At 33.8% G+C, this 10,846-nt stretch overlaps 2 protein-coding genes across 2 annotated transcripts; both read right to left on the minus strand.

Annotated features, from left to right (window-relative positions):
• On the minus strand, positions 1,284–4,135 carry LOC104771081 (myrosinase 1). Its single transcript, XM_010495556.2, has 12 exons — positions 3,921–4,135; positions 3,763–3,823; positions 3,585–3,646; positions 3,416–3,491; positions 3,148–3,313; positions 2,799–3,054; positions 2,585–2,697; positions 2,278–2,498; positions 2,154–2,188; positions 1,956–2,055; positions 1,758–1,860; positions 1,284–1,671 (listed from the first exon to the last, which is right to left on the minus strand). Exons 1-12 carry the CDS (start codon positions 4,092–4,094, stop codon positions 1,419–1,421), a joined length of 1,620 nt encoding a protein of 539 aa, XP_010493858.1. The 5' UTR covers positions 4,095–4,135; the 3' UTR covers positions 1,284–1,418.
• On the minus strand, positions 6,733–9,163 carry LOC104771082 (probable protein phosphatase 2C 72). The gene is made up of 5 exons (XM_010495557.2): positions 8,778–9,163; positions 7,923–8,192; positions 7,602–7,719; positions 7,284–7,507; positions 6,733–7,191 (listed from the first exon to the last, which is right to left on the minus strand). The coding sequence occupies exons 1-5, from the start codon at positions 8,973–8,975 to the stop codon at positions 6,988–6,990; spliced, it is 1,014 nt and encodes a 337-aa protein (XP_010493859.1). The 5' UTR covers positions 8,976–9,163; the 3' UTR covers positions 6,733–6,987.

Below are 10,846 nucleotides of genomic sequence, written 5' to 3' on the forward strand. Positions count from 1 at the left end.
GTTCTTTTGTGTTTCATAGTCCGAGTCTTAGATAAACAAACTAACCCTAAACTTTCCTAGATAGATAGATCATCGATCCCCTGCGATTTTCCTTGATGCCCAATGCTTTTCTTATTTATTTTATTTGCTTTTATTTACGTTTTTGCTTACTTACGACCATGACAACCAAAACCCTATTTTTATTGAGTCCTAGCCTTACATCTCTTCCGACGGATTCTCTAAACAACAACTCTCTCTCTGTGGGATCAATCCATAAATACTACTACCGATTAGCTATGCACTTGCTGCCGCCGTGTGGTCTTTTTAAGGTAAAAGATTTTGAAGTGAAAAATCACACGCTCATCAATACCATTCAGAATCGCGGAAGCTGTATGAGACGTACTCGGGAATGAAGAATCGAAGATTAACCAAAGAAATCGAGTCGAAGAAGAGAATAACAAGAATCAAGCTCGATTAGGTCAAAGAAAAGGAAAAAATCAGATCAAAAGAGACGCAAACACAAGACGAATCGTTGCGAAGAAGACAATGCAACAAAAACTAACAAAATCCATAAGAAATTGAATGAGAACAAGATCAATCCGAGAACCACTCATGATCAGAGTAGCTCTGATACCATATCATTCAATCCAAAAGAAATTGAATGATACCATATCAGGTTGTAACAAACTTGGGATTGAGCTGAAAGAGTAAAGTGAAGAATTTATTCTGTTTCTCATTAATTGTAAACTGTACAGTATTGTTTCTTTATATACATTATATAGCTTATGCTAATGTAAGCCTAAAAATAGCATGCTATCATGCACAAGTGAGTAAGAATACTCATTATAAGTTTCTTCAAATTAATTTGAAACTGAACGTAGTATTATTTTAATCACCAGATACCTAGTGGGTACTCTAATAAAATCAGTTTGGTTGGGTTCTAATATACCCAAACAATAAACCACCAAACACCAACCCTTGTTTTCTTCTTATTTAAATTGCAGCCTCCCACCTTTTTCCACAAAACCACAAAACCTTGTTCGGTTCATTCAATTTTGTGCATATTGGTTTTCTCGGGTTCATTCAATTTTGTGCAGATTGGTATTGTTGTGTTCTTTCCCTTCCAACACAATATGATGTCGTAAGAAAAAAGTAATTATGGATATTAATCATCTTTTATTAGGTGTTTTATTCGGTACAGTACAAAAACGAGGACTGGGTGATGTTGTGCAGATTGGTTTTGTCGGGTTCATTCAATTTTGTGCAGATTGGGTTTGCTGGGTTCTTTCCCTTCCAACATAATATAATGTCGTAAGCAAAAGTCTTTATTGACATTAATCATCTTTTATTCAAATACAAGAAGCTCCTTTATCTATGGAGCAAGTAGAAAGAAGAGACACGAAGATGATTTTGATGAGCATAAAGTGGTTAGAAATCTATCATGCATCTGCGAGCCTCTTCCGATCACGGTTCTTGAAGGAGAGGCTAGAGCGGAGGAGATCTTGGTCGGCAGGGTCATTGGAGCTAATGAACTGCTGGAACCATTTGCCAGATGCTTTGAGGTCTCTATCAGCGGTGACATTGTTGAAGTCAACGTAACTGAGTCCAAATCTGACGGTAAAGCCATTGCAGAATTCGTAATTATCCCCAAGAGACCAAGCAAAGTATCCTCTCACGTTGACACCCTTCTCCCTAGAAACAAGAACAACCATTAATTATTAAAGGCGTACGACTGATCATATGTAAAGAAAAATGGAAGAAGAGTAGTATCCACTCACTTAATGACCTTACGGAGAAAACAAAGATGACTGCATAGATAATCAATCCTCTTGTAATCGGCCATAGCCTCTTCAAGGGGTTGATCACCGGGGCTACTAATTCCTAATATGTACAAGTACACAATCTTCATGTAAATTTCCTGGACCAACTCTGAAATACATTTAACTTGTATAAATGTGTAATAGAGTAGAACTAACCGTTCTCGGTGATATATATTAAAGGGTCACCATATTTGTTTTTGTAATACTCCATTACGTCGTAAATGCCTTTTGGGTAGTAATAGGCTCCTTTACTGAACTGAGAAAGCGAATATATATTAAAAAAATCAGAAAAGTGCACATGGGTATTATTTTCCATTAAAAAAGAATGAATAGGGGTGGACCATGCATGCATACCATTGGACCAATGGGCTCACCCTTTGCATTTTCATCTGCAAAGTACATATAATTGATAGTCACAAAATGTTGTAACTGAAAAAATGTAGAAATGTTGTAACTAAGTGTGGGAATAGATTGGTACATGTGAGAATTGCTTTTGGGTCCATCATAGCAGTGTGGTTGGCCCAAGGAACTACTGTGTCATCGTTTTGGGCATACTGAGTGACGTAATAGTTGAGACCAAGAAAATCATATGAACCCTTTACAAGTTTGGCTTCTGTCTCGGTGAACTCTGGAAGCCGTTCACCCACAAGTTTCCTCATGATGTCTGGGTATTTACCCTTTGTTAGCGGCTCCATGAACCTGATATACATGCATACTTTTCAATACTTTTTATATATACTAATATACAATATTGTATAAACAATTTCATTCGTGGATATGTATACCATCCATGGAAAAATTCTTTAGACCGATAAGTTGCCTCTTTGCTCTCTGGAGTGTCATCAAACGGAAGAAACCCTCTAGTTATCATCACAGGTCCAATCATCCCTCCTTGGTCCTGTGGTTACGCAAATATATACACAATGATAATATAATTAGAATCACATGCATGTTACGTTAGACTACACCTTCTACAAATTAAATGGAGACCTAGCTCACCTTATATTTTGTCCTGTAAAGATCCACGACCGTGGCATGAGCAAGAAGCTGGTTATGTGCAACGATATAGGGTTCGGTTGACGAGTTTCCGCCGTAACATCTTATATCATGCGTAAGAGAACATCGACCAGGTGCATCTGTTCCAATTGCATATCCTCGCGTAGGTACTGTGTAAAGCTGGTTGATTGTTATCCAGTGCTTTACCCTATCACCAAATTTTTCGAAACATAGATCCGCGTAATCTTTGAAATCATCTCTGCACGTGTTATAGTTAGATTTCATTAATGTACGATCATATCGTTATATGCTTTCGTCATTCTTAATAAGCAGCGTAGCATAAATGACATACATGATCGTTCTGTTCAAGAAACCTTCATACTCATCTTGTAGTGTTTGAGGAAGGTCCCAGTGAAAGAGGGTAACGAACGGCGTTATATTCCTTGCTATGAGGCCGTCTATAAGACCGTTGTAGTAGTCAATACCATTTTGGTTCACACCTCTACTCCTCTTTCCTTCTGCTCATATATATCATATATTTACTCTTCCAAACAACTAAAACCGAATATTATATATTATATATATATATATATATACATGGATCAATAATGTATACATACGTGGAAGGATTCTTGACCACGCGAAGGAGAATCTGTAGCCAGTAGCATTGAGTTCGCCCATCACGTCTATATCTTTCTGCAGTTTATATGTATACAATCCCATGTCAATCCACACATGTATAGTTAATATAGATAATTCATTAGCAAGCATATATAATGAGGAACTAACCTGCCAATATGTATATGCGTCACAAGTAGTGTCTCCATTCTTCAAATCGGCTCCTGCTTTCTCTGATAGCGTAATAATGAACCACTATGAATATATATAAACATGCATATGGACAACATTCTTCTCGTATATATAGCTATATAAGCTATAGTAGTTTGAGACCATTCAAATAACAAACCTGGGTATCGGTGAGTGAATCCATCCCAAATGTTAAGTCCACGACCTCTACCACCTTCGATCTGAAATGAAGAGAAACAACCATGCAACGTTGGATTATTTTTTATGTTTTTTAATGCTCTTTCAAGACGTCAACATAATGTGTGATTTGTTACATACTTGGTAAGCAGAGGAGGCTACACCGAAGATGAAATCTTCGCCGAAACTTTTACCATTGAAACGACTAGTTTGGTTACAATGGAATGGCTCGTTCTCTTCGCAAGTATAATCTTCCTGGCCTTTACAAGTCGCCACAGCTAATAAGAAAGCTAAGGCGAACCAATGAAACTTCATGGTTAATTTGTAGTTTGTTATGTTTTGTGTTGCATGGAAGCCTTGTGCCAATATAGGGTTTATATAGCCTCTGTAAAGAAGAGTTACGTATACATTACCTTGTCTTAGCACATGACATGTTGAGAGGTTTACGTGACATGAATCCCGTGGGTTTACTTTACTCTAGCTTAACATTAACACATTTTGGTTTATATTTGTAGTTTTGTTTCTACTTTTCAGACTGCCTTGCTCTCTTCAATCGACCATTTCATTAAGGAAACTGTTGCATTCTTTTATTCAGTTGTGAATTGTTGATTACTATCGTCTATCGTTATCTCTATAGAACATGTGTTCCTTACCGGAATACCATTAATTGTATTTATTCAACGTTCGCACAAAACCAAAACTGCATGCATCAAGATTCGTATTAGTTTATATATGTCCAAAGTCTCTTAACTCTTAAGTCTGACTTGGAGTTAGAATTGACGGCATAACGTTATTGAAAAAAACTTAGAAATATAAATATATGATCAAGTCGGCAATGAGTAACAACGCCTTTGTTAAGACAATAATAGTACTAATTACATTAATCGTAGGTGATATATCATGGTTTTTACGATTTTTAACCATGATATAAGTGTGCTTTTTGAGTCTTTTGATTTGTTTCTAGGTTATTTTTGAGTCTTTACAGGTTATCTAGGATTTTGGCACGGATGGAGCAATATGGAACAATTTGGATCATTTTGGAGCATTTTACCGAAGGAAATCAAGTTGGAGTCAGATCAGAGTCAGAGCATCGATCGACACCACCTAAAAGGACATCGATCGACACTCATGTTTACCCGACGAGAGAACAAGAAATTGAAAGTTTTACAAATTTGCCCGAAGTCTTCTATAATTGCAACATAAGCCCCTGGACGTGTTTTAGGATGTATATACAGTAGAACCTCTATAAATTAATACTCGGTAAATTAATAACCTCTATAAATTAAGAAATTTCTTCGGTCCTAAGTTGGGACTAGTGTAATTTTGGATACTATTCGATAATATAATAAAATAATATTTTTTTTGAAACTCCTTTGTAAATATATGGTCCCATCAATAATATAAATTAATAATTATGTAAAATTATCTAAATATATGTATATATCTACTCATTAATTTTTATTAGAGTTCATCTTTAATTCATTAATTTTTATTAGAGTTTATTTTTAAAATTTTTACTATATAAAAATCTTTGAATGCTATCTTCAAAGCATGGTAATTGTTATTTTCATTGTAATTGATTTTATAAAATATTAGTTATAAAGATTAAATCATGTTTTTAATATATTTTTACCAAATTAGGAAAGTCTCTATATAAATTAATAATTATTAATTTATCGATAAATTAAAACATCTATAAATTAATAAAATTTCATGGTCCCGACTTTATTAATTTATAGAGGTTTTACTGTATATTGTTTTTGGGTTTTAGAAACCTTTAAGTTATCTTCTAGCAGTTTTTGAGAGAAAGAATATTGAGAGCTTTTGGGAGAGATAGATATGAATTCTTTGTAGAGAGAAGATTTCTTGAACTCCCTCTTTTACTTTTCAATATCTATTGCATGTTATTCAGAATTATGATTTGTGCTTTATTTAACATGTTTGAGTAATTTGCTTGTTAGGTTTAGGGTTTTTCATAGGGTTTTTATGATTTATTAGATCTGAGATTTTTAGGGTTCTTAATCTTTTATGATCTTCATCCTTGGTTGTTTTTCACAATAATTCTTGATTGATCACCTAGCATTGTTATCTTAGGGAAATAAATTAATATGAGAATATAATTGTTTTCCTGATTAAACCATTGATGAGCAGAATTATTTCCTACAAAGAGATTTGAATTAATAATTCTGTGAACTTATCTAAACCTGTTCTTAAAGCTGATTTTTAACTTGGAATTTTATAAAGAGATTTGGATTTTCTGGTTTTAAATTTAGAATATAATTGCAGTGAGAACTGATTATTTTACCAAAAGTTTAAAGTTCTAGATCTGATCTTTATTGCTTGAACCTTAATTATTTATCTGATTTAATATTTCATAATTTCCTGAAAAATTCTTTAGACTTAACTCTTTTGATTTTCTGAATTTACAACACTTTCATTTAAATATTTGAATTGCTTTTATTTTAATTCAATTTAATTTGTTTAGCGTAATTTACAAAACTCTATAATCTATTGTGTTTGATGTCTATGTGGATTCGACCCCTAAGTACTGCAGTAATCTCTTGTTTGAGAGAGTAGCTCTAGGGATTAATTTGCCTATCAGTAGGCCATTCATTCACGAGCGTAACCGCTTCCGGTCACAGCATATCTCTTATTGATTTCGGCCGGTCGATACTTTATCACATGAAATTAGAGACTCTCTATCCAAAAGAATAATTAAAAAATCAATCAACTGGCTTTTTACATTTTCTTATCGTTACTAAAAAATATTGGAGGTGCTTTATCATGCTTTTATATTCAAATATTAAAAACATAGAGTTGTTTTCTATAAAAGTGCTTAGAAATACAGACATAGATAGAGCCTATTTGAACCAGATATTACATTGACTTGTGTGTTGTCTGTGCCGTACGTTCCTAATGTTAAAGCCATTATTGTTTTGGGAAGAAAAAAAAATGCCATTTGAATACTTACTTTTTACAAAATGCGAAATATACTGAATGTTCGTCACTTAAATTTTTAAATATCAAACTATTTTCACTCGGTTCCGAGTTAAAATTTGTGAACTTGACAATTAACACATGTAGTTAACAACCATAACTAAAAATTTACATTGGATTTTTCTAACATTTGCGCTTGGTTCGGCAGGATGTGCGACAAGTATGCTTCGAACATCATAGCGTAGACTGCGTAGTATCTTACAAATATGATTCAAGTGTGCATGGTCCAACTTACTTGTTCCTTGTTCTGTAAGAAAAGACATATTACAGTAATGTCATCAATCTTCGTCGATTTAAGCTTCTTCTTCCAAGTAGCTTCAGCCGCCTCTGCCACCGATTTAGCGGCCGCAACTTGCTTTTTTCCGGAACTCCATATTAGTGATACAACTTCATCATTGCTAAGCATATCCCAAACCTGCAATGACAAATTTTAAATACCAAGGAGTTTCATTCAACTTTTTGAACTGGAAAAAAGAATCAATATTTGAATCATTTGTGCTACCCCACCCCGTCTGTAGCGAGTACAAGGAACTGGTCTTTAGAAGTTATTCGGTGTTGAAAAACCTCTGGAACGGCAATAACTCCGTGGTCTTTGAGCCTGAAATCTCCAAAAGCTCTTGACATGGCTAATCCTGGTATGTCTTGTTTTGGTAACCACACCCTTTGGCTGCACGGTTCTGTTTTCATTGCGAAAACACGACCTTTGCACATCCTGATCCTCTCTGCTTCACCTGAAACGCTAGAACTTGCTAAATAAGTATCAACATCATCCCTTAAATGATACAATATTTCTTTTGCCAAGAAGAAAGTAAAACAAAACATTACTAGGGACATCAGGTGTTAGGTCCGATGTTAACTGCACTGCCCTTATCTCACCGTCTTCGGTCATTGTCCCCAACACTGCCCTCGAATCACCAAGGTTTGCTATCACGAGATCATCTCCCTAAATCAATCCAATAAGAAGCTCCGGGTAGTAAAATATTTAGGTTTTGAATGGTGGCAGTAGAAAAAAAAACATAATAATTTGTTCGTGGTTTGGTCCATATTGGTATGCGTACCAAGGACCACTATAGTCTAGTCTGTCGGCCACAATAATTAACGATTCAAAGCCTTTAATGTTACGGAAAGACAGAGAAATAAATGCACCTGAGTTATGGCAACAACACCAGTGGAGCCACTGAAAGAGCAATCAAAGACTTGGAGATTAAGCTCTCTATCAATGAGTCTGAAAGCTGTAAAACAAGCTTTTTCCCATTTATGACCTTCGTCACAAACATTAGATTCTTGGTTTAGCTCTTTCTTTAGTGTTAACAGAACCGATGGCAATCTGTTCCTCACCATTTTGCTAACCATGTGCCCATTTTTACCGTGCCCATCAAACACTCCACATAGCTCTGTATCTCTTGTTCCATATCCCTACGCCATTGAACAATTTCTACTAAAATGCACATTTCGTTATACTCAATAAGCACATAAATGTCTACTAATGTTGCACTATGCCAACAAATTATTTTACCCAAAAATATGTTTAACGTTAAGTTACACCTAGCTTGAAAACAGAATAATGCGACGTTAAATATATTTTTCTAATCTGTGTAAAAAAATGTCAAAGTTATTGTGAACCGGAAGGAACAAAAATGTTAACTTTTAGGTTTATATGAAATGGAAGCTTTTATTCTAAATATAAATCACATGTAACACAAAAGTAGAGATTAACATTTGAATAAGTTTGGCCGGATCATAGATCTTGCTAACTGTTTATGAAATGCAACCTCTCAATGGTATGACAGCCCATAACCCCAAACGAATATCTCATTCAAAATAAGATATTTCTACTAAAGATGAAAGAATCAAAGAAACAACACATGTTTTTTGACTGTCCTATATAATTTAAGAAAACAAAAATTGGTTCACCATCTACCCCAAAACTTAGTTAATAATTTGTAGAAAAAAGAAAGAATATATAAACAAGCAACTAACAAAAAAATCAAGGTGGTATACCAGGTTAAGAACAGCATGATCTTGGTTCAGTCCTTTGGTTCCTTGTATAGAGCAAACCGAACCAAGACGATGAACCGGAAGGTCATGATCTAAACCAAACTGATCTTCTCCATAACACACCACTGCATTACCATCACCGTGCTCATTCTCCTCATGAATCTCCGATGATGAAGACGGCAACGAAAAGCAATGACCCATATAACCTGATCAGATTCTCACCAAAGTCGCAGACTATTCCAAACTAAGAAATAGAAACTTATTATGTTAATCGGATCGTAGATCTTATTGAATATTTGAAAAAAGCCTTTTCTTGAAGGTGAAGATTAGATAACTTATAAAGCTGACTTTCCATAAATAACAATATTACTGTTTACGTGGCACCAACTTGAGTTCCAAGTGTCAATGAAATGAATTTATTATAGGATTATAATACATGTATATAATATACGTTTTTTTTTGTTAAAAGGCATTGTATATAATATATAATATACGTTGACTTGTATGTTCTGTAATAATGCATATACACGATTATGTTGTTGCCTGTGTTTCGCTTGAAAGGGCAAGTTCTTATCCTGGCACTAGTTTGACAGAGCATTCCACTTATAGATTCACACCCTGATTTGTTTTACATAATATTTTCTATTAATTAAATATCTTACATAAGAATTATTGCGGAACTTTGAATTTTATTTGAATTCTAATTGTAATTAATCGAAATCTCATCTTCAACTAAAGCTATATCGAAATCGTAATGTCTTCTAGGCTATTTGAATTATAATATAATGGATATAATGAGAAACTTTTTTAAATAGTACTAAAACAAGTTTTATGAACAATTTTATAGCACATGTTTCACAAATTTCCAAAAAAACATAATTATTTACTATAATTATAATATTTTAAATTATTTTTTTAGAATATTTTTAGGTTTGAGTTCTCTATCTTATATTTAGGGGCTGCTATTGGATAAATGATTTGTAACTCCATATTAAATTCTAAATTACGAAAATCAAAGTACATAGATTTTCAAATAACATTTTTTATTCCTGGATTTTCTATTTTTCACTTTCAAATCCATGCAAATCTATTTAAAACATAATGTGGATTCTGAAAAATCTAAAAACAAAATCATGAAATGAATAACATGGGATTTTAACAAGTATTTATAAATTATAGAACCAATAACACATAATTTTGATAAGTATTTTAAAATCAATACAAGAACATATGATTTTTGTTTGGATTTACAAATCTATTAAAATTATATAACCAATAATCTATTTTTACCTTCGCATTGGCTTGTTTGAGTCAATCTTATAAGCTGTTGTCAAAAATAATAATAATAATAATAATAATCTCTTCTTAGTCTATAATTTTGAGAGATAGAGTTTAATATTTATAGTTTAGATTTTATTTTAAAGATTAATTTTAAAACATGGTACTATTTTTGGAAGTTTAGATATAGTATGCTAAATTTAGAAACAAAAATTATTTTTGTTCTGTTTATGAGTAGGGGTGTCAAAATGGGTAACCCGACCCGACCCGACCAATACCCACATGGGTTCGAGACTTTTGTGGGCGGGTTCAACCCGACCCATTTATTATAATGGGTTGAATTTATATATCCAAACCCAATAATATAAAACCCAGTGGCTATGTGATATGATAATGGGAAGCAATGAGGATGATCAAGTGGAAGCTGAGCTTGTTCCTGAGGATGCTATGCTTGTACCAGTTGGACCAATGACAAAGGCAAGGACCAAACAGCTTGCTGGAGCTGTTCATTTGATATTTGAAGATATTTGGAGCAAAGAGAACATGGGAATTTCTATTGGAGATGATATCTATCAAGTCCAGCCCACTTTGAGCCTATTACAAGCCCAAGAAAGCCCAAAATAATCACTTTATTTTGTGGTCAAAGAAGAGTGACGAAAATAAGAGATACATGCACCAAAAGTCACTTTGGAAGAAGGAAACATGCACCAAGAGTTGGGTCTTCATTCAACTATCTATCTTTATTGTCTTTTAGTTCCAAGAATAATTAATACTTGGCTTTGTTACCAAGTTTT

Source organism: Camelina sativa, chromosome 20 (genome assembly GCF_000633955.1).
Source record: "Camelina sativa cultivar DH55 chromosome 20, Cs, whole genome shotgun sequence".
NCBI lineage: Eukaryota > Viridiplantae > Streptophyta > Magnoliopsida > Brassicales > Brassicaceae > Camelina > Camelina sativa.